At 43.9% G+C, this 23,763-nt stretch overlaps 1 protein-coding gene across 4 annotated transcripts in view; it reads left to right on the top strand.

Moving 5' to 3' along the window:
• The first annotated feature begins 3,662 nt into the window (after window positions 1-3,662).
• The window catches only part of LOC126521673 (mitochondrial S-adenosylmethionine carrier protein-like), a 56,203-nt gene continuing 36,102 nt past the window's right edge, over window positions 3,663-23,763 (top strand). Inside the window, exons 1-4 of one of the 4 annotated variants that reach the window (XM_055065814.2) lie at window positions 3,663-3,913; window positions 4,018-4,174; window positions 9,032-9,165; window positions 15,820-15,924. In XM_055065814.2, coding sequence (XP_054921789.1) covers window positions 3,872-3,913; window positions 4,018-4,174; window positions 9,032-9,165; window positions 15,820-15,924 — 438 coding nt within the window. In that variant the 5' untranslated portion in view covers window positions 3,663-3,871. The remainder of the gene's footprint in view (window positions 3,914-4,017; window positions 4,175-9,031; window positions 9,166-15,819; window positions 15,925-23,763) is intronic. The other 3 variants (XM_055065815.2, XM_050170400.2, XM_050170399.2) reach the window with 3 other exon arrangements.

Raw genomic sequence — 23,763 nt, 5'->3', positions numbered from 1 at the left:
TACCTCCAGCAAGCAGTCTATATGCTTATGCCTTTTTGCTGCTTATGGCAACAAAACCCAACATCCTTTGAAACATGCTCACTTGCTGTCGGATGCACAAAATGAAGAACGCTGCCTTCTCTAAATTTATTAGCAACAAGAAAGCCACTCTGGAAGCAATTATATACATACACAGCAACACACACTAAAACCTACAAATGGGAGAAACACACAAACTAGGCTAACAATAAAAGAAACCTGACACCAAACAAGCGTTGCACGTTACTAAAGTATGCACATTCAACCTGAGTTAGAGAGATAGATGGTCGACTCCCGCACTCCTGTGCATGCATGTGGATATGTTAAACCTCAGCTACTCTTTCTATATCACAACTATCCCCATGTTTGTGAAATCTGGTGTACAACCGCAAGAACAATGATGGCTTGACAGGTGGTTCACCTTTCACTGAGTTCTATAAGGAGGATGCATCAACTCTTCCAGCCAATGTACACATTACCACATGAAAGCAGCAGCTTATAAACAGCACAACACCATACAGCACAAATTATATATTTGCCACGTGTTATTAAACTTACATCATTAAAGTACATTAGAATTGGTGCTAAGGCTGGTGCACAATATATGCATATACTTTAAGCAATCAAATAATGCAGGAGCTTGGAATATGATTGACTATTCTCGGAACTGCTTTGATAATACAAAAGTCAAGGCTTTGTTTTTGGCATCACCCACTCCAATTCGTTTTCTTTTTTTTTTTTTCAATTGAAGCTTTGGCAAGGTTTGTGCCATGCGCATCGACCGTGATTTTTCCTTGTTCGTGCACGGCCATGACCATAATACAAGAAAATCGCCCCAGTAACGCAGTGGTCCCTGACTACCTTCTTATATACTTTACCGCAATACATTACGTATGCTTCACCGCATATCATGACTGTATTGCGGCAAAGCTGATTTTATGGAACTGACATTATGTAACGGACCTTTTGTTCTTCTGTTGCTCGCATGAGCATAAGCTCGAAAAACCACAAAATACAGACTTGGCTTGCTGCTAGTTGATTTCTAGCTAACATTTCGAGACGTCCACGTTGTTTACAAAAAAATCGGTGAAGTTTCTCGCGCTCGGACGCGCTTCAAAAGGCAGCGTGACCACCTATAATTAAGGCAGTCATAAGCGGCAACGAAATCCACACAAGGTACATCAACTTCCACAAAGCTACTGGGCAACGCCATCAATAACTGGCACAGGGGCCACCCAGGAGCTGGCAAAAGCTGCGATGACATCCACACAAGCCACGTCGCTTTCCACAAAGCTATTGGGCAACACGATCAGTCACAGGCACAGGTGAAGTCCGCAAAACACTACATGGGCAGAACCACTACGGCCATACTCAATCACTTCGCCACAAGCTCTCACATTTAACGACATCAAACAGCTACAATCACTTCCCTACAGCCACGGACACAGGCGAAGACCGCACCATACCGCACGGGCAGAACGGAAGCACCGATTCAAGGCTCTCGTCGCGTTCATCGCTTTAGCGCCACCTATTTAAAAATAATATACGGAGCCAAGCCAAACCATTATTTAGCGTCTATTTGGGTGAACCTAACGCTTTTGGGCCCTAAGCGTTCGAACGACCAGGGCACTATAACGCTTACCCCCCCTTTCCACTCCGTCGACCGGGTCGCAGGAACGGCGGCCTTCTTCATTTCAGTTTCTTTTCAACGCGTTCCTGTTCGCAATATATCAGTTTTAGCTAGATTAAATAGTTTTAATACGCTTTCGTTAGTGAGAATTGCTGTCCTTGGGTAACATCACGGAAGGCTCAATCGACCTTGGGAGGATATCAAGAACAATCAAGAAGGTTATCAAGAATATGCGCTGGAACCACAGACCGAAATCATGGCCGGAACCATCGGAACAGCTTGAACTGAAGTCCCTATATATTTTAGCAGAAAATCTAGACTTTAGCCGATGGTAATTCTGGAACCGGTCGGAACTTTTGAAACACCAATCCGCTTCCTTCCTTTTTATGCCCCTTCTCTCATAGCCCTCAGACTCTGCCCAGGCGGCGCTGCGGAAAAACCCGTCACCAGCGCCCCCATCTCAGCCTTGGCGCGAACTGAGTAGTGCAAGGAGAGCTGTCCGCAAGCGAAGGTGCATAGGCCACAATGGACCCTTCTCTTTCGTTTGTGTTGAGGCACGGTTTCCTAAAAATCAAGGACCTGGAAAGCTTGTTCCGCCCATCCACGCTTCGGAAAGGAAGCTTAGCATGCAGGGCGAAGTACGTGTACAATATAAAATAAAGTCTCAAGTGTTATTTCGGCGTGCTGCAACTCGCAAGTACAGAGAGCATCAGGTTTGTCTATAGGCATTTCAGCATAAAAATCTAAGCATTTCAAATTGGTTCATATTGAATATGTCCTGAACACAAGACTAAAGTATCTCCTATATTTTTATGTATTTTATCGTAATGTTTAGTCTCGCAATTATTTACGGAGAGTATAAATTCTTTCATAGCCTTTTCCAGGGCAGCAAACAGAAAACGCTTTCCAAGGTGGCAAACAGCCTGCGATCATAACGAAAGTAAGATTCGTACAGTGCCTACGCGCTGCATCTTTCTACAGCATCGCTCAGTTCCTTAATTTGATCTTTTCGCACTTCGAGCAAGAAGCGCGCACAAATAAATGTAAATAAACGCGACATGTTTTTCTTTACACACGCGCGTTACTTCGCAATTACTCATCCAGTGCTCCTATAGCAACTTTTTGCTCTCATTTGAAAAACGCAGTCGAGCAGGCTCAGCACATTGCGAAGAGTGCTTGTTGTATCGGCGCAGGACATACAAAATACCCAAAGTAGAAATGAGCTCGCGATACAACGATGCTCTAGAACAGAATTTTGAATTCATAAACGAACCAAAATGTTTGCTTAAGCTGACCTGCCAAATCTCTCCGTTCCACTTGTTGAGTCAAGCGGAGGCGGACGTCTGTTAACAGGTGGAAATATCAATCGCAGATACACAGGATGGTTCGCAACGTTGTTTTTTCTGTTACCAACGAAGTGGCGGCTGCAGATTCTTGAGTTCTCGCTTGATTACCACGGTCCTCCGTCAGGGCTACGCAACACAATTACAGAAGAACAAAATTGTCGCACTTTCTCATGCGAGCCGCTGTGTTGTGGGGAATGCAAGTAATACGATTACCCAATACGTTGAACGGCCCGTATCCAGCGCTCTCGCCTTTCCCTTTCATACGATCCCGATGGTAATCGGTAAAACTGAACGTTGTTATTCTGTCCTTCACGTTTATGCCAATTTACAACACAACAGTAGCGTCGATTGCGACGTTTCTTCGTAGCGCGCGGAGCTATCGCGGTTGCCGTCGCTTCCGCCATCAGTCTGAAGAGTGACCAGCAAGCACTTTATGGCAGTTCGGCGGCGCGTCCGACTAGCGTAGAAATTCATAGCTCACTGTCTGGGTGTTAAATGCGCAAAACACTCGCAATATGGACCAAAATTTAGTTAAATCGTTGTTTCGCAGTCGCTAACTGCATAGGCAACTTAGCAAGGGAGTCGGGTTTCGCCTCTTCGCAATTACTGCCTCTTCGCAACGGCAGGTGGCGCTACGCGTCTTGCAAAACTTCAGTCTGACCACAGTACGTCTGACGTCCATACAGCTGTCCGTGCCGTGTGCGGCATGCGCGTATTCGCCTTGTGCGCCGCCAGTTACAACTACAACTACAGCGACTACAGTAGGATGCCAAGCCAGTTGTGCGGTTCCCGGTCGCCCTGTGGAGGTAGAATTACTGATGTCAAATGTTGAAAAAGTTATTCAGGAGTCAACTGGAGCAGAACTTTACCGAGCACAATGGAAAGTGTTGACAGTCCGTCCTTTTTTGCCTCGCTAGTGGTATGTGTTTCGTGTAATTTGGTGAACATGACAAGTTTAGTGCTGCTACAGTGTGACAACCGAGTTCAGGACATCGCTTCTCTTTACCCCTCTCTCGTTTTTAGGCTGGCGCAATTGCTGGCACTACTGTGGACGTCGTTCTTTTCCCACTCGACACGCTTAAAACACGTTTGCAAAGCCAGCAGGGGTTTCTGAAAGCTGGGGGCTTCAAGAAGATCTACTCCGGTGTCGCATCTGCGGCGCTTGGCTCTGCACCAACATGTAAGTTCAATAATGGGAAGTATAAGGTAAGACATCACTATGTAACAATGCATTTTCCACGCTGTAGAAGGGAAGAGTAGTGTCTGCTCAACGGTCGTAGTCGCGCTAGGCGATCGCTATGCGAGTACTACACGATCTGCATTGCAGTCATTACTCATCGATGGAGCTCATTTAAGGGCACTTATAAGCCTCTTTTGTCTACGTTTTTTTTCATACCAGACAGACAACCTTTACATCGTTAAGTGCAGGAAAAAATTTACATGCATGAATTCGCGGAGCTAATGGCCAACCGGTGACCACGGATCATCGGCAAGGAAAATTTCCTTGTGGAAACTTTTCCTTCGTTCGTTCCTAAAAATAAACTTGCTTAGATGCTTTGAGGGTACACTCTGCCGTTGGAGGAAAGCAAGTAGTTTTTCTGCAAGTAATTCTGTTCAAGGTGACCGGAACGAAATTGTTTAATTAATTTATTTATTTTCAAATACTGCAGCCCTATTCAGGGCTATTGCAGGAGTGGAGTACAGTAAACATAAGAAACAGAAACAAAGGCAGTTGAACATAATAGATAATAGAAAAAAACAACAAGGGGAAGCAATTTTATCGCACTAGTGCTTCTACAAAATCACGTAGTGTCAATTCACGAACGGAACCGGGTAATTCATTCCAGCACTCGACAACTGTCGGGAAATAACTGTGTTGGAACATGTTAGTACGTGCAAAGAAAGGCTCTAGGTTGAGGGAGTGGCAACGTCTGGTTGGAAGAGCACTGGCATATCTGATGTAATCATCAGCAGATAGTTGACAGCATGAGTGAATAATCGAATGTAACAGCTTCATGGAATCTATATGTTGCCTTGTGCATAGAAGAGATAAATTCAAGGAATTCATTGCAGATGAGGGTGAAAAATTACGATCATAGCGACGACAAATGAAGCGAACAGCCTTCCTTTGTACCGATTCGACTTTGTTGATGTCGCACACTTTATACGGGTTCCAAACGCATGAAGCGTGCTCTAATGCGGAACGAATGAGCGTTTTATACATTAGTAATTTGGTGTCTTTTGGCGATTTAGATAATGTTCATCTCAAGTAACCTAATTTTCTTAGTGCTGTAGATGTGATGTGATCAATATGCTGGCACCACTGCATGTTGTGCGTGAAAATAACTCCAAGGTATTTGTACACCCATGCCCATGGAACTATTCTGTTATTGAAAGCATACACATGCTGTGATGGAAAAAGGCTGTTTGTGAATGACACTACTACGGTTTTTTGAAAGTTGATGCGCATCTGCCAGTCCATACACCAGGTGCAAAATCTGTTGAAGGAATCTTGAAGTAAGGCGAGATCACTCGGAGAAGAAATTACTTGGTATAGGACACAGTCGTCGGCATAAAGACGGATTTTTGACTTAATATTGTTCGGAAGGTCATTTATAAAGATTAAAAATAACAAAGGTCCCAGAACAGAGCCTTGTGGAACACCTGATGTTACATTTACAGTGGAGGACGAAGTGGAATTAAATGAAACGAATTGAGAGCGAGAGTTAAGAAAGCTAGCTATCCAGTCGATCAGTCGAAGATTATTTAAAATTAGGTTTAGTTTACTTAGTAGCTTGTTGTGTATAACCGTGTCAAAAGCTTTGGAAAAGTCTACAAATAACGCATCAATTTGATTGCCAATATCAAGATTTCTAGTAATGTCATGTGAAAATTCCACTAGTTGTGTTGTTGTGCTGAAACCACGATGAAATCCATGTTGTATGTTAGAGAGAATTTTATTCGATTCAAGGTATTGTTATATGCTTGTGTATGATATGTTCTAGTAGCTTTCCGGAATTGGAGGTAAGCGATATAGGTCTATAGTTAGAAAAAAATTGCTTTTCACCAGATTTATGCAGAGGCAGGACCTTGGCTAGCTTCCAAGAATGGGGGACGATGCCTGAATTCAAGGATTTGTGAAAGATAACCGCCAAATAACGGGAACACCAGAGAGAGTATCTTACTAGAAAGCTGTTTGGAATGTTATCAGGACCAGTGCACTTCTTTGTGTCTAAATTGAGAATCAAGTTTAGGATGCTGTTCTCACTGATTACCACATCACCGATAGAAAGCTCAGGATTAGTATTTGTGAACGGTGGTAGAGAGTTGTCATGCATGAACACTGATTGAAAATAGACATTAAAAGCATTAGCTATGTCGGAGGGTTCTGAGATAGCCGTGCCTTCTAATATAAAGGAAACTGCAGCAGTTTTAGTTGGTGTGATGGAAGTCCAGAATTTGCGTGGGTTAGAGTGTAATAATCCTGGTAGTTCAACTTGAAAATAAAAGTTTTTAGCTGTTTTCATTTTGATACGTAGCTCTTCCTTAGCGGCGTTAAAGCGAATTATACTGTCAGGATTACATGCCTTTTTCAGTCTGTGCAGATGACGAACACGGCGTGATATATGCAGTATGCTGCGATTCATCCATGGAATTTTAGGATTTCTCTTTTTAGTCTTGAGGGGAACAAAATTGTCAATGCACAGTTTCACGATACGCTCAAATGCATCAACTAATGTGTGGACGTTATCACGTAGACCAAGTGCTTGGAAGGAATCAAAGTTAGAAGCTTGTGTCTGTGTGTCTGTTATTGATGTATCATCAGCATGAGTGAAGTCGAAAAACTGTGTAATATTAGACTGAAGCTTAATAAATGAATAGGGAAGGCACACATGGACGGCTTTGTGGTCAGAAATGCCACTGATCACATCGCACTGAAAACCAGTTTGAACGAGCTGAGAACTGAGAAAAACTAAGTCCAAGAGAGAATTATGGCGGGTTGGAGCTTGTACGATTTGAGTAAGACCAAGGGATAATGAAAGAGAAAGAAGTTCCTTAGAAATCGAAAGGTCACGACCTGTGCAATTCAGGGTTCACCAGTCAATGCCCGGTACATTAAAATCTCCCATGAACATTAGGTTCGAGGTGCCGAAGTCGTGTTTGTGCATGAATATGCTAAGCCTCCATAAATCTTCTAATGAGGAACCTGGAGCGCGATAGCATACACCAAGAATTATGGAAAGTTTGTTTAAATATAGCTTACACCAAGCAACTTCAACCTCAGGTGTGTTAGGGAGCACAGAAAATTTTAGGTCTGAGCGAATGAGCAGCGCAATACCACCACCTTTACCACTTAATCGGTCATTCCGTATTGCTACATAGCCGGGTGGGCAAAATTCATTCAAACACGCCATCATGCAGCCAGGTCTCTGTTATGGCCACTATGTGGGGAGAATATGACGTAACAAGAGTCAATAAAGGCACAAACTTGTTAACGATACTTCTAGCATTGAAATACAGAATACTTAGCTTACCAGTAGTTGACGGAAGTCAATGAGAAGTTGCTCCGGCTTTAGAAACAATACGTGTGTTAGGAGCATGACCAGAATTGCGCTTTAAACTGTCTGTACCAGTGTCCCATATGTAGCGCGTGTCGTCAATGTAAGCATGATCGTAGTGTAGTTTCACTCTGGATCCATTATCACGAAAACTTGCAGTTGCGTCCCACACTTTCCTTCGTAAGGCTTGCACATTCGGTGATAAGTCTTCAGTGATGTACAAACCAGACTGTTTCAGTTTCGTAACATTTTTCATAACTTGAATTTTTTCCCTAAAGTAAAAAATCTTCATTATGATAGGGCGTAATCGCCCTTCTTTTGATCTGCCCACATGGTGGCAGCGCTCAATATCTGGACATTTTATCTGAAGTTGTTTTGTTAGCACCTGTGCTACAGCTTGCAGTAAAGAAGTAGTATTTTCATCATGTGTTTCCAGTAAACCATGCAAAAGAATATTGTTCCGGCGTGAACGGTTTTCTAACTCATCCGATTTTGAAGTGAGTTTAGTGATAGATTCCCTAAGTGAGACAATTTCGGAGTTAAGCTTGTCATACGTTGCACTACTGTCAACAGCTGCTGTAGAAGATTCGAGCCAAGATACACATGTTTCAAGGGCTTCGAAGCGGGAATTAAAAGATCCTTTGATATCGGTAATGTCGCGTGCAATTTGTTTCTGACCAGCCAACAATTGCGCGGGAAGATTAGCCGTCTCTGGAGGGGAACTGGTGGAGCACTGACTGCTACTTGTAGTAGTGTTATTAGCCTCGCTTGACTTTGATGTACTATCGTAACAGTGCAAAATGCGAAAGCAGCAAGTAACAACGCTGTTCGGGCAGAACAGCAGCAGCAAAAAGTGGTCATCAGAACGGTAGCTATAGGCACCTTGAATATAACATACCTGCATGAAAAACGGGCAGCGTTTTAGCAACATTCCGGCATCTCTGCTGTTCTACCCACTGAAGGAAGGTGCCGTTGCGAAGACCTTTATATCATCCGGTGTAGACGTCGCTGACCGCAGCTTAGCGGTGGTTGGTAGAGCGACGATGACATCAGCCAGAAGCGAAGCACGTGGGAGGCCGTTGGCAAAGCCACAGGGCATGCCAGGGCTATCACCAACAGGAGTGACAGGACAATATTGTAACATGTTTTTGTACTTTGACAAAAATTGTAGCTGCTGGCAGTGGTCTCGGCAAACGACTAATCTGTGGCTGTTTTCGGCAAGCTTCTATTCCACACTAAAGAGTAATCATTCATAATATGATAGATGTTATTAGTACTGGAGCTTCATTTTTTTTTTATGTAATGTGCACTTGACAAGAACCTTTGTCTGTGGCGAAATTGTTTCCAGTTAGTGCTAAGCGCTCACTGAATTTCGACAGTGTTCGTGATTACAAAAATTACATGATTGTGTATAGTTTGCTGAACTCTTTTGCATTAAGAAGCAAATTGTTTTATTAGTTTTCTTTCTTTCTTTACAGCTGCACTATTTTTCTGCACCTATGAAGGAGTGAAGCAATTTGTTGGTCCAGTCATGCCAAGCTTGATGACTCCTTTGGTGCACAGTATTGCAGCTGCATGTGGTGAAGTGGTACGCATATGTTTTGCAGTGGAGGTATAACATTGGAACTGAGTTTTCTATTCTTCTGGTGTTTGCAGTACCATGTGACATTTCTATGCAATGTTAAGCTAATGCTAAGGATGACAAGGTTGCCTTAAAGGGGCACTAAATCAAAAAAAGAAAAATTATACTGTATTTGTAATTTACCTTTCTGGAATACCATAAAAGCCATTCTTACCATGAGAGTGGTGACTTAATAGCCTTAGAAAAGACACATAAACAAAAGATGAGTGGCGACGCCAGCTTTAAGTTTTTGCGCCAACCTTTAAATTTATCTTTGAATGTATAACTATCCTATCCACTTGACTCAAATGGCGACTTTTAATGTGATTAGCATTCTTTGCCTACTTTAGCCGTGTTCAGCCTATCTATCTGTCTGTCTAGCCCCTTATGCCGACCCATTGCCCCAAGTTGCTTACCAGCTTGGGCCACTAGGTCTGTGCTTGTGGTCATGATGCCAATGTGGTCATTCCATTGTCATCATTCCAACTTCATCATCTCACTCTCGTCATGTCGTCATTGTCATAGGGGCTCTGTGATACAATCTTTCTCGCCATCGTCCTCATACACTCGTAAGCTCAGTGTCCCCATACCATTGTCATACCATCATTGTCATACAGCTGTCGTCATGCATTCTTTGTCATACCGTTGTCGTCATGCCATCGCAGTTGTTCCATCATTATTATAACTTCATCATCCAACTCTTGTCATGCCGTTGTCACATGTTTTAGCACCCCTCATAACACTCCAGCTCCCCTATTTAAGGAGTTGATCTCCCTTTTTTGCTCGACGAGGGAATTCACTGTCCTTCTCAGCCAGTTGGAACTGTAGCACAACCTGCAAAATCACCCCCATGGTGTCTCACCGCCCCACTTCTGGTGTCCAATCCTCGACCTGCCCTCAATGCAATGAAGATGCAATTTCATGTGAAACCTGGGATCGACACTGTTGCCACAAAGTCATAAGTGTGGGCTCTTTGCAGCAATTAGTAGGTTGCACATGGCCAATGACCCTTTTAAGTTTGGGGTCCCAGAACTCGTCTCATTCGTCAGCTTGGTGTCATTGAACAGACACATAAACGCATGTCAAATATCTTGATGTGACGCTTGTTTTGTCACCAGCTCTTTGATGTCAAAAAGATGAAGCATGAATGGCATTCTATAGCTACATGCTTGCCACTGTGCATCCTTTGTCCAGAAGGACTCTAGGCATAACAGCACCCGCCACCTGATGGTGCAGTGGGGCGTCAACTTGTTCAACGCAGCTCGGCTGGCGTGGTGCCTGAGTTGCTCTAAGTAATGGGTCCACAGCTTCCAAGAAGGAGGATCTTCTGGCCAAAGGCCTCTTGAGAGGTGGGCTCTGACTGGACTGCAGAAATGCAAGATAATAAGCTCCAAGGAGTGACTTTTGTCAGGTCCACACAATGACACAAGCGCCACATGCAAGCCACTCTTATCGCCAGATTGTACACATTAAAATAATCTGATCACCCACTATCTAAAATAAAACCTTGAAATGCAAGTTGCAGGTTGATCCAAACAAGTACTAAGAAATGTCCTATGATGTATCTTCGCAAATAGACGCAAACAGGGTTTATGTGATGAAGCTAAGTAATTATGAAGTCGAGCTTTCCACAGATCAGGAAAGCGAAGGGAGAACTGGCCTTCATTAATTCACACTCCATAACACTTAACACAAGAGAGCTACATAATTATTACATAATGTCGTAAATGCAACATAAACAAAATAGTAAAACCATCTACCACCCTTATCGCGTGCCTAAATTGGCTCAGAAGGTCTGACTTATTCTGCCTCTCCTTTGGCACACTACTAAATTGTGCTGCTTTAATGATGTGCTCCATCTGACCATTTATGTGACATACCCTGACACAATACATCGAAGAGTAAAGAAATCTGCAGGTTATGCCATTGCTAAAAGTGATCCACAAAACCATTTTCTAAGGTGCGCTCTTCTTTACATGTGTGCAGCAATAACTATCCGCCACTTTTCAAAATCAGCTGATCTAGACTGCAGAGTAATCATACTGTGAGGCTCTTTATCTTCTGCCTACATCTCCATGAAAAATAACAAAAAGAATGAAAACACTGGCACTTTCCCTTCTGGAGCATTGAGCTGTAACATTTCCATGAAGGTAAACATTTAATTAACTCAGAATGTGCCTCCATCACGAGCAGAAGAGACTAACAATACCCTCTGCCTAACAAAATGTTTGTAAAGGTCAGTCATTAAAAAAGAAATGTCCACAGAGAAATGAATGTTCAGGAACATAACCTACAAAACGTGCCTCTAAAAAAAAGCACTCCTGTCAAACAAACCATGACTCATCATGAACTCGTGCAAAAGTGCAGCTTATCAACTCACGCAACCTTTCTACTGCATGCAACACTGACACTGCTTGCATTCCAAGTCTACACCTGTCGTCACGTAAACATTCCACTTGAAATTGTGGATCTAACCTGAACCAAAAAGGCTAATAACTTAACAGAAATGTGCGGTATTTAGCTTTTCAAGCGTTAAATCTGCAACTAAGCTCTTACAAAGTGAATGCAAAAGAACAAAATCCTGCAACAGGTCTTTCCGAGTGCTTTGTTCTTAGACCCCAAACGAACCCTTTCAGATGAGCTCGAGGGGGTTGCGCATTCCGGAGTTTCTGCAAGGTGCGGTCACGAAAAAGGCAAAAACCACCAATGTGCATGAAGCACCTTGTTGCTGCGGCTTTCGACATGCAGCCTGCAATTATTAGAAGAGTGGTGCACTCCCAGGGCCTCGAGTCCATTGTCCCATTATTCGCTAGGCAGTCTCTTTTCTCTCTCCCAAGTGAGTGATCAGCAAGTGCAGCAGCCTACCAGATGCTTCACTATGTCCCTCTGCTTACAATGCACTGTATGCAATGCAGTCAGGCGGCAGTTATCACGCCTGCATCTTCATGAAATTTTGCTTTTCGCAATGTGCGTCACGCCGATCCCTTACCTCGGCAAACAGCTAAGCTTTGGATTTATGCTCCTTCACTTTTTCGTGCTCTGTGGCTGGATCCTGACCTCTGGGCATTTACTTATGGTGCCTTGGCAGCACGTCTATGGTGCCGGGTTTCACAGTGCATCCGTGAAACAGAACATGACCACATTTTATCTTTGCACTCAAGCTATTTCATCCTAAGAGCGTGCTGATGCGCTGCCACTTGCCTGCTCCTCTTGTCTTGTTTCCTTTCAACAATCATTTCCCAAGCCTCGTCAGCTTCATTGACCATCACATCTGCCTGCATGACGTCGAGGACTGCTTACTTTATTTTTGCGGAGCCGGTGGAAATGCCTAACTCCTCGCAAGTTAAAAGGAGGTCCTGCACTTTGAATTTCTTCATAGCGATCTCATTTTCCTTCAAAATTCAGCCTGCCTTAAAACTAAAATTCGCTATTTAAAGAAGTTTCCAAAACAGGGACCGCCACAGGACACAAAACTACTCTCCCAGAGTCTGCCTTCTTGTACTAGAGAGTTCTGGCGACATGAAGAGTCGGGCACTACCCAGCCTGTCGTTATCGCTACCATTATGAGATGGCAGAATTTCTCGCTCTTCGTGCTCTTTCCTTGGGAAATGAATTTTCTGGCCTCACTGGGCTCCTTATAACTCAACTCCTCATTCTGTAAAAGCTCTGTTACCTTTCGCAGGGCCAACTGAAATGCCCATCTTCTCACAACTTTCAAGAAGTGCTTGGATTTTAAACTTATCGATCCTTACATACAGTGCAACCTGTATTTCTTCCCTATTAGTAATTCAACCCACGAGACACTCAATGCTTGGCCTTCGAGACAAAGTCAGGAACACCACTACTGACTGCCTGCGTTAATGAGTTTGGCAAAAAGAGAAGCAAACATGTAGCACTCACCACTCCGATGTAGCCAACACCAGCCGATTCCATATGCCATTGTTGTGAAGTTGGAGGTCCGAGCAGCCACGAAGGTACCATGGCTGGTGGTGTGCTATGTGCCAGGCGAAAGAGAGATCCAGAATGATGTCCGACAGATGTGAAAATCAAATTTTCATGTACAAATTTACTTGATGACTGTTTACAAGAACGGCTCCATGAGTCTCAGAGCTTACTACATGTCAAGTCTTTACATCTCCGAGCGCCCCTCAAAACACTCCAGCTCCCCTATTTACTGTACTTACTCGCATAATGAAGGCACTTTTATTTCCCTAAAGTTATGTGCAAAGTTCGGGGTGCATTCATTATGCGGGATAAAATTATGATCCATTTTCTTTTCCTGTGGCCACCTCTAAAGAAAGTAAGTTTTTCCCGAAATGCGAACCATTGATGGGGGTAGCAAATGTGTAGTCAGCTACATGAAGTAAGGATAGTAGCTTTATCAGCCGTATAAACTTGTCAACATCCGCTTCAACGTAAACTAAGCGGCGAGAACACAGCACGCACAAAGGTATGAGCCGCCATCCACTCAGCCCCCGACACAGATCGCTCTGAAGATAATGCACACCAGGGCTTTGCAATGCGCAGTTGCTGCTGAAATAACTCCCCCACGCCTGGTGCCATGCGCGCTACGGAAGACGGCGTGTTTCCTTCCTGCTTTCCTCCATTGTACGCGGAAGATGGAGCTGCGATCATCGGTGCCCTTCGGGTAGTACACTGGGCAAAGTTCTGACTGGTGTTGCAGATGCCCCAGGACGCGGTAGTGCTGAGCTTAGCGTCACAAGTTGGCGGCTGGACGTAATTATATTTATTCAATTGTGTTTTTACTAGTTGTAACAACGTGTCATTATTTCGATTCCCCCGCTACCCCTTGGGTGCCCTGGAGATCCTGCGCCGCCTCCTTTATTATAATCTCGGGTGCTTTCCTGAGGCCTCCGTTTGCTGGTTACATGTGCTCTCCTAAGCACTACCTGTAAAAAATCTAATCTATCGTCGCAATGAAAAAAGTGACCCGCGACTTATACAACACCAGTCAGAACCTTGTCGTACACCCTGCCTCGGGCGCGGTTATGCAATACGCAGTTCCTGCCAGAGTACAACACCGCCGCCGCTCGGAGCCTTTTGCGCGACGAAAGACAGCGCGCAAGATTGCTCCGTGATAAAAGCCGCGATCATCGGCTTCCTTTGCGCACTTTCACTCACACGTACACCATGCAGCGCGCTGCGATGGCGATGCCAAAAATGCACCTGAAGCGTCCATATAATTGCTATCGCAAAAATTTGGAGGACACTGAAGCTTCGCCTTTAAGAGTGGATCACGATAGCAGTCAAAGACCCCTGACTGCTTTTCATGCTTCCCGGCAACTGCAGCTTATATAAACGTAATGTTTACTGGGAAACGCTGGTGGCGAACGCTACGCACGCAGCCAAGCTTTCTGGTAGAAACGCGGCCTCTTGCATGGGTTGATCTCCTGTTATTGTTTCGCACTTTTAACATTTTAGTCTGAGAAGAGCTAATGTAAAAGATATGAGCTGTCAGTGTATTGCTTTTTTTTCATTACATTTGTTTGTGAGCTACTGTTCTCAAAATTTCGAGGAATAACTTTGTAAATAATGAAAGACAAGGATGAGCAACTTTGGTGGTAGAAAAGTGGTTGGGTATGCGTGGTTCGAAATTTGCTTCGGAATTCTTTTTGCTGAAGCGTCGTCCGACGTTGGACGCCAACGCAGGATTTTCTGCGACACATAGATCCACAGATTTTCCGCGACAAAAGTAGGAGACACGGTATGATTTGGCGTTCAACGCGGCGTTGGAAACATTCGCACCTGCTGGACGCCATACCAGATGCCAAATTGTACCGTGTGTCTTCTACTTCACGGCAGCAAGTTCAGGGCACGATCATTATGCGAGAACAAGAAAACATGCACTTTTTCTGCGTTCATTATGCGAGTGCATCCATTATGCGAGTAAATACGGTAAATAGTTGATTTCCCTCTTTTGCTCAACGAGGGAATTCAATGTCCTTCTTCTCGGCCAGTTGGAACTGTCCCACAGTCTACAAAATCATTAAATGCCAACCTATGGCATCGCACCACCCCACCAGACTCCTACTCTGGTGTGCAACCTTTGACCTACCCCCGATGCAGTGAAGATGTGATCTGATGTGAAGCTGGGGTGGACGCTTTTCCCACAACGTCATCAGCGTGGGCTCCTTGCAGCACTTAGTAGGTTGCACATGGCCGATGACACCTTTACAGTTTGGGGTCCCAGAACTTGACTCATTCATCAGCTCCGGGTCGTTAAACAGATACGTAATAGCTTGTCAATTGTCTTGACATGATGCTGGTTTTGTCGCCAGCTCTTTGGTGTCAAAAAGATGCAGTGGTCAAGAACAGCGAACCATGTCTGGGCCCGAGCATCAGTCTCTGTCCTAGCACTGGTTATGATGTTTGGCCATTGTTTGTCGTCTTCATAAAGTTGTTTTAAATCAGAAATGCACTGCCAGACCTGATTGGAAGTTTGATGCGTGTGCTGCTTTGAATGGGCACTGCTAGCAAGTCTTCTTTCTTGTATCAAAAGACGTTTAACTCAGTACTAATTTGCACACCTATCTGATTCTTTACCTTGGTTGTAGCATCATGTTCACTTAATCTATTACTTTCGAGAGTGAACTTTTATTTACAGGTGACTTGCTCTATTTACAGGCAGCCTGCACTTTAAGAGTTCCTGTGGAAGTTGTGAAACAACGTACTCAAGCAAACCATGATATGAGTAGTTGGAGGACATTTAAAAGTGTGTTGCACATTGAGGTATGTAGTTCTTAGCCATGTGGGCCATTTTTTAAGCACTCCAACATGAAAACACAGTTACTTGTTTAAGTCCACCCTTTTGATAATGCTATGCACGTTTTTAAAGGTGCAGTTATCACTAAATTTGCTGAAGTGTAATATTAAATTGTGTGATTAGTGATAAATTTGTTGCTGTAACTAACACAAGATCCCACAGTCTTATTTTAATATGTGTACAAAATTTAGTGATCATCACGCAGAAAAAAGTTGGCTACTCAGTGGGCTAAATATCAAGATGAAGATACACATACATGTTTTTCTCTTCATGAATGGTTAATAATGCTTACGGTGTGGTAAGGTTAATAATTCTTACGGTGTGGCATGTGTGATTAACTGATTTTACAGGTACCATTCAATTTTTAATCTAAATTTTTAACACATCTATAAACATGTAGACATTAAAAAGGCCCAGATGTAAGTACGCAGCATGGTTCTGCTACCTTCCATATTACTAACCATTGTCCACACAAAATGCATAATAGTTGTGCATATCATTTCTAAACAATATCATACACATCTTGCAACACACTCGCAGGACATTCATATTACACATATTCATGCACAAAATTCTGCATGTTCATTCTCTTTAGTTTGGCGAATCAGTCCTGTGCAAATGAGCATGGTGGAGAAAGTTTCGTTAAAGGAACTGCCAACCAGTTTTTATGGAACCAATTATTTTAATGCAATTGAAAGCTTACTGGTTAGAGTGCCAAATCATGCAGTGGTAATGCTGAAAACGCCGTGGAACATTTTTTATTAAAATGTTTCGATCTACAGTGAGGATGTAGTTGTTCACTGAAAGCATGCTGGAAACAGTAATAGGTGAACGCGGTTGTGATTATGTGCTGGCATTGGTGGCAGGCCACAGAGTTTCTCACTATATTACCTAGAGGGAAATCTGGTGCCACTGTCTATGGGAGTTTTCTAAAGAGCACTGTGCCCTCAAGGGAATTTGGTAAATGGGTGAGCAAGGCTTGTGTTGGCTGGTGCTGTACGAGGCATCGTTTAAAACGTGGATATGGGTACACAAATAATGTTCTTAATATAAAATACATATAAAAGGTTTCCATTCACCCATATTACATCTTTCAATGAAGTTTGCTTACTTACAATGCAGAATCAAGCAAATAAAAGCACAAGCAGACAAAAAACTGTTCCAAAGCAAGCACGAATCTTGTCGTCTGTCCTCCAACTTTAGCGGCCCGCTGTTACTTTTTGTGTTTCATATAATCGTACATCCATAACAAGTCCTCATATTAAACAGAACATGCTTTTGTGCAATAATAAAGCTAAAACAGCTTTTTACATGCTGTTTCAGTAGGAAATAAATCATTTCGACAGACGAAATGGTGCTAGCCAGGTACATCTTCAAGCCGTCTTGGCTCTCCAAGAACGATGTCAATCAAAAGTCGCAATATATTGGCATTGCATGCATACCACAGCGCAGCAGCACCAGATTTTCCTCTAGGTAATATAGTTAGAAACTCTAGTGGCAGGCAGAAGACAAGCGTGGTCATGGCTGTGAGAAAGTATTATTTTGTTTATCAAAGCAATGTTCCTGCAGTTCATGTTTTCTGAAGTCAAATTATTATTTCTAAAATAATGGCTACGTGCTTTTGTTACCTGTCCCAACAGAATTGGTCATTAATAGAGGGTACTAGATAGGGGAGTGGGTCCAGTGCAGGCTACCCCTCGAGGCTTCTTTAATTGAAAAGTTGGTGTCACCATTGCCTTCACCTGAATGAGTGGCCCCACGCACGGACTGGACGTTTGTTGCATCGAAAACCTGAGCACAGCTGCATGGAGCTTTGACAGGCATTTCACTCTCCTAAAATTCGAACTAACTATGAGAAATTTACTGTCATGTTTTCAGGGGTATCATTGTGGAATTCAATTCCGTCCGATATCAAATCATGTGCTTTTGAAGCCTTCAAGCGCAAAGCTATGGCGCATTATATTAACTCATTAGCGAACTCCTAGTATTTTTATTGTGCAATGTAAACATTAATAAATATATTTGTATTGTACTGTTCCTAATTTTCATTCTATATTTCTTCGATGTTTTTTCTGTCCCTGTGAATACATTACAGCATTGCTTGTTCCCCACGCTACCACCACCTAGTTTCGTATTAAAACACTGTATTAAATGCTGCTGACAAACACAACCTTTGCATGATGTAGCCTGCTACTGTTGCCACAATTGCACTAACCCCCATTTGTTTCCTGTTTAGGAGGTCCCCCCGACAGTATTTACTTTGGGACCTCCGACTGTGCAGTTCTACTTCACCTGTTTTTTCTTTTTGTGTTACTGATGAAAACAAATAAATAAAAATCTAGTTTTGATACTCGGTGGTGAAAACAGTGATTTTATTCCTCACCGACCTGTTGTAAATAAAATGAAGAAAGAGCAACGGAAATGATGCAAATGATGCAACAACAATGGTGCACCGAGCAGATGACAGCTACTCAGTTCGCGTGTTCGCCTCAGCCAATGAGCGCTGCCAAAACAGCCGGAGCTTCAGGATAAGGCGATGGCAGCGCCGTCGTAATTTCAGCATTTTTTGCATCACCGCAAGTGGCGCTTGCCAAAGCGTTCGCTGGTTCCACTCCCCCATTCTAGTACACTCTAGTTATGGTGGCTAGAATTAGAGGTGGCGCCAATGCCTGTATGTTTGCAGCAAAAGCACAATCCGTTGATTTATGCCGCCACCTCAGTGGCCGTGGTGGCACTGCGGTCAGCATTGCAATGTCTCCCCTAGCCGCCTAGCCCTTCCGCCTCTTTCTCCCACTATCTGTGCATGAGCACATGTGATTGTTGTGTTCTCGGTTCGACGTTGCACGCATGTGATTTTTGTGATGTTTTATTTGTGGCGAAAGATTGCTCGTTACCATGTAGGCTTGAGTTTCATGCCCTGTTCCGGTCAAATGGGTCCTCGCATAAAGAAAGCGAAGCAAATGCACTGCTTTGCGCTTCGCTGCAAGCCTGGTTACGTGTCGTCAAGGAAGACAGAAAGCGTGTCACCTTGTGTTCTGTGCCAAAGGACCCCGAACATCTTGAAATGTGGTGGCAGGCTGTCATCGGGGCTGACGAATTTCTCGACGAGAAATCAGCCCTCCGTGAGCTTGACTTCCACGAACAATACAATGTGCGGCACTTCACGCACGTGGTCAGCGGCAAAACAGTCAAGATTCCCCGTGATCGACCCGTGCTTACAAGCGACGCAGTGCCGACAATTTACCCAAATGCTCCATCGTGCCTCTCCAAAAAAGCAGCCCTCACCACCGCTTTTGACAGGGGAGGTCTTTTATATCCGTCAGATTAGCTGAATGAACTGGTGACATCGCTGGAAAACTTTCACCCACTGCTTCAGTGTGATGCAAGTAAGAAGCGACCGCTTTATGGATCTGGTATTTTTTCTCCATCTTACCAAGCTGAACCTTGTTGGCTGCCCTGAACACAAAACAGCACTTACGAATAGAATCATAAAGTTCTATCTGCTGACAAAGCCTCATTTCTACTTCAAGTCTCGAAACGCGAAACGGGACGAAACGCGGGAGTGAATGAAACTAAATGGAGCTAAAACTGCATTGAGTGCTCTGAATTGTGCCTTGAGAACCTTGTTACAAACTTTTTTTTTTTATCAGTGACTTTTAGTTTCAGTTACGGGCAATTTCTCTGTGATATGTGTTGAAAAGAAGTCCTATTTCCTGAATACAATGTGCAACAAATGTTTTGGCAACCTAGATTTGGTTGCCGAGGTTCGTGGCTGTTTCTGTTGTGCTCCTTCATTAGTTGGAGCTGGCCGTCGTGAGCGTGGACATCGTATGAGGATCATGAACTTCCTCCCTATCGAGTGCGGTGCGATAATCAATCACTCTCAAGAGCTGAAACTGCATGTAGAACTTTATTCACTGTAGGTCTTTAAGTCCTCACTTGCACTTTTAACTTCTCGGCGCGGAAATACGTGCCGTGAACTCAAGTAAATGCAGCTTCTATCGCGCGCGGCGAGCCCATAAACGCTGCCCGCGGCCAGCCCGGCCCAGTGCTGTGGGCGCTCGGCACATCATGCTATGGAGGGCAGCGCCACCTACGCAAGACGAATAGCGGCGCTCGCCTCCCGTTGGCATCACCTAACAACTTCTAAGCACCGTACTCTAATTATTAGAGAGATTTAGATTAGGGGACGGAAGCGGCTTGCATATGCACCGTCACCCCTAGTTAGCGTTTGCAAGCCGCTGGCATTCCCTAACCTAAATCTCTCAACTAACAAGTCAAGGGTGCTTTTTTTTGTTTTTTTTTAAGCTAAGCCAAGTTCTACAAAGTGGAGCGACGCAGTTAAGTGTGTTGCCGGAGCCGCGCGGACGCTTTTGATTTCCGAAGCCTGTCGTCTCTTGAAGGTCTGAGCGAGCTGGAACAAAGAATTTTAGCTCGCATGCGTGCCCAGAATGTCGCACGCATAGAACTGGTACGGTGGCTAGAAGGGGGAGGTGAGAGCAACGGTGGCGGCAGAGTGTTGCAAGCAATCATGACAGCAGCGGCGCCGCTGCAGTCGCCAGCAAGATCGCTCTCCAGGCGCGGTGGCACGGCGGTTGGTGCCACAGGTTTTGAAGCGGGCGTTCTTGCTCGCAATTAGCAGTCGAATATTTGACATAACTAGCGTTAGGCTAATGCATATCGTACCTTGTTAGTAGAGGAGACAGTAAATGACTAGCAGCTATCCTCTGATGAGTGGTCAAGTGTTAAAGATGTATTCGCTTTTGGGCACGTCACGGCCGGCACACAGATTTTTTGCTGGTCTTGGTCGCACGCGTTCTACGTGCCTTCTTGAATCGCCGGGAATGAAAAAAAAAGGATTTCATCTAATGCGAAGAATATTATGCTAGTGGTGTGGGCGAAGAAAGCTGCACCGATTTCTAGGCTCGCAGAGAAGGGTTCCTTAGGTCATATACTACTGCGACGCACTGCACCCAGTTCGTCAAATTGGTTAATATCAATATATGATACTTTAGAAATCATTCCACATAGGAGTTAACTAAACAAACTTATTTTAGTCGCCAATGTGATGAACAAGAATGGTGGTACACTCACACACACACACAGACACACACACACATATATATATATTTGTATGTATATTTATATATAGTCATATCATAAGAAGCCAACAAACACTGACACCAAGGACAACATAGGGGAAATTACTTGTGCTTAATAAGTGAAATAAAGAAACGATAAATTAATGGAAATTAAAGTGGATGAAAAAACAACTTGCCGCAGGTGGGAACCGAACCCACAACCTTCGCATTTCACGTGCGATGCTCTGCCAATTGAGGGTTCAGTTCCGACCTGCGGCAAGTTGTTTTTTCATCCACTTTAATTTTCATTAATTTATTGTTTCTTTATTTAATTTATTAAGCACAAGTAATTCCCCTTATGTTGTCCTTGGTGTCAGTGTTTGTTGGCTTCTTATGTTATGACTAATAAAAATTGGGCCTCTCTGCTAACCCCCTTTCTTCTCGTATATATATATATATATATATATGGAAGCGTGGTGTTGACACCCAAGTAAAAAGGAGTGTCTTTATTTGACATTTCTGCCATGGGCACGGCCTTCATCGGAGCCAAAATTTAGGTTACACGCCGCAGTTTCAGATATCGCATTTTCTCTCTCTTTCCTTGTCTTGCCTTGTTCTCCGCTTGGACAAGAAAATGCAATCGTGTTAGCATGAAAAACTTTATCACATTATTGGTGACTACCTCGCTGTGTTCGCAGCAGCCGACCAAGTTTAACTTGTTCCCTGCCAAAGAGGACGTCAAGTCAACGATGCTGTCTGCTTTTAGCTTATTAAAGCTGAAGCAATGCGTAAACGAGTCTTCCATTTTGCTGATTAATTGCACAAGCCCGCGAGATGGGTAGAGCAGGCCGCCCCTGTTAACATGCTTTGTCAGGCATGCCTCCTCAGGAAGTTCTTCGCTGGTGTCTCATAGCAAATCTTTCACACACTCTTCGCACTTGCTCTTTTTCAGCATCTTACGGGCAACATAGCCAGTCACATAATAAATGATGCGCGAATCGCTTCTGATTGATACTGTAGAGCTGTGGTCCGGCAGCAAATTGCAAGATGAAAGTACTTCGTTCACTTCATTCAAACAACCAACATTCAGTAAATCGTCTAGCTTCCTGTATACTTCTTTCGGCTCACACTTGGTCAAGTTAATCAAAGTCTTGATCACTGCCGGCGAAACGTTTCCATTCGCGGGTGCCTTGGCGAGACTACAGAATGCAAGACAGTTCGCAGAAAGCAAGAACTGCGTGGGAGTGGGATGATCATTTGATCCCGACATTTGCCTGAGGATACTAAAAACATTCTCGAGTGGGTCCTGACTCAAGTTAGAAGTCATTAAGTATTTGTAGCCAAGTGTTCCTGTCATGGGGGGGGGGGGGGGGGGGGGGGGGGGTACGCAAGAATTGAAGTTACGCTTCTGAGGCTTACACGAAGGCCTTCAGCTGTTGGCTGGCTAAGAAAGCCCAGCTTTCCAACTTTTTCTTCCCAGGTATCCATATACGAAAGAAATTCCTCGATTTCTTTCACTTGGAAAGAATTTGGGTGCATTGTGTTGCGAACGCACCTCGACGTCATGACCTCAATTAGCTTATGCATTCTCCGAATGAATGCCTCAGTTGCCTCTGTGGAGTTGGCACCACAATTCTTTTCTACGTCGTTCTTGTATAAATAAAGTCCTCTAAGAACATAGTCGCTGAAGTAGGTGAAAGCCAGGTTCACTTTCATTCGTTCGAAAGCATTTGGCTCTACAACAGCTCTTGTGACATGAGGCATCGCCTTTAGACGCACTGTGTCTCTGTTATCACATTTCCAGGCCTCTTTTACGATGTCGTTTCGGACTCTACCTTCCGGTGTCTCAAAGACAGCTGACACGAGGGCATTGCGTACACATTTCACTAAATGAGGGAAGTCGGATAGAAAATGCAAACTTCTGGTTGTGTCAACAGGGTGCTGCACTTTGCACACTGTTTTCTTAACTGTTCCTTTTATGCCAAATTCTCTCCACATGCTTCTGTTCCAGGTCGCCGCATCTGTTGTTATGAAATCAACAAAGAGACCTGTGTTCTCGGCAGCTATGGTAGCGTCTACAACAGTATTTGATAAGACATCCGCTTTGACATTGCTGTGAGAACCAAAGACCGCAAGTATTTGCTGAAATTAGCCACAGTATGGATGAAACATCACAACTAAGCCGTGGTCACAGATTTGTCCCTGTTGGTCTGGAGATGTGTATTTTCCGAGGTCGACAAACCCCTCGATTTGGCCATTGCTGGTAACGTTTAGACTTTCGGAGAGTTTAATTTCATCTATGAGGATCCCTCCATGCCTTTTAAATTCATCCATGCCGCCTGCCTTCTCTTTGATTGCGGCGACTACATGCTCATTAAACCCGAAGGTACTCTTATAAGCTTTTAGGTATTTATGCAAGCAGCTTTTGCTGGGAAGAGCCATGATGTTATGTTTCCGAATATGGTCGTACAATTTTGGGCCCTTCATTTTCATTACGATGCATTCCAATAGCCACTCAGGACTATATTTCATGCCTTGAGCGCCTTTTCTTTTCGACAGTTCAAAGCACACTCTCACTTGTTGCCGTTGCTTTTCGGGGAGACTGGAGAGCTTAATCTCCAGGCTTGAAGCTGATATCGAAGCGTTGATTTCCTTCATCCTCTCGAGCTCAGTACTCAAACTATTTACTTTGGTCTTCTCTCGGTGTAGCTATATATTGCGCTT

The sequence above is a fragment of the Dermacentor andersoni genome, chromosome 6 (assembly GCF_023375885.2).
Source record: "Dermacentor andersoni chromosome 6, qqDerAnde1_hic_scaffold, whole genome shotgun sequence".
Classification (NCBI taxonomy): domain Eukaryota; kingdom Metazoa; phylum Arthropoda; class Arachnida; order Ixodida; family Ixodidae; genus Dermacentor; species Dermacentor andersoni.
Note: the sequence above shows the minus strand (reverse complement) of the source record. Positions and strands in the feature narration are given on the sequence as shown.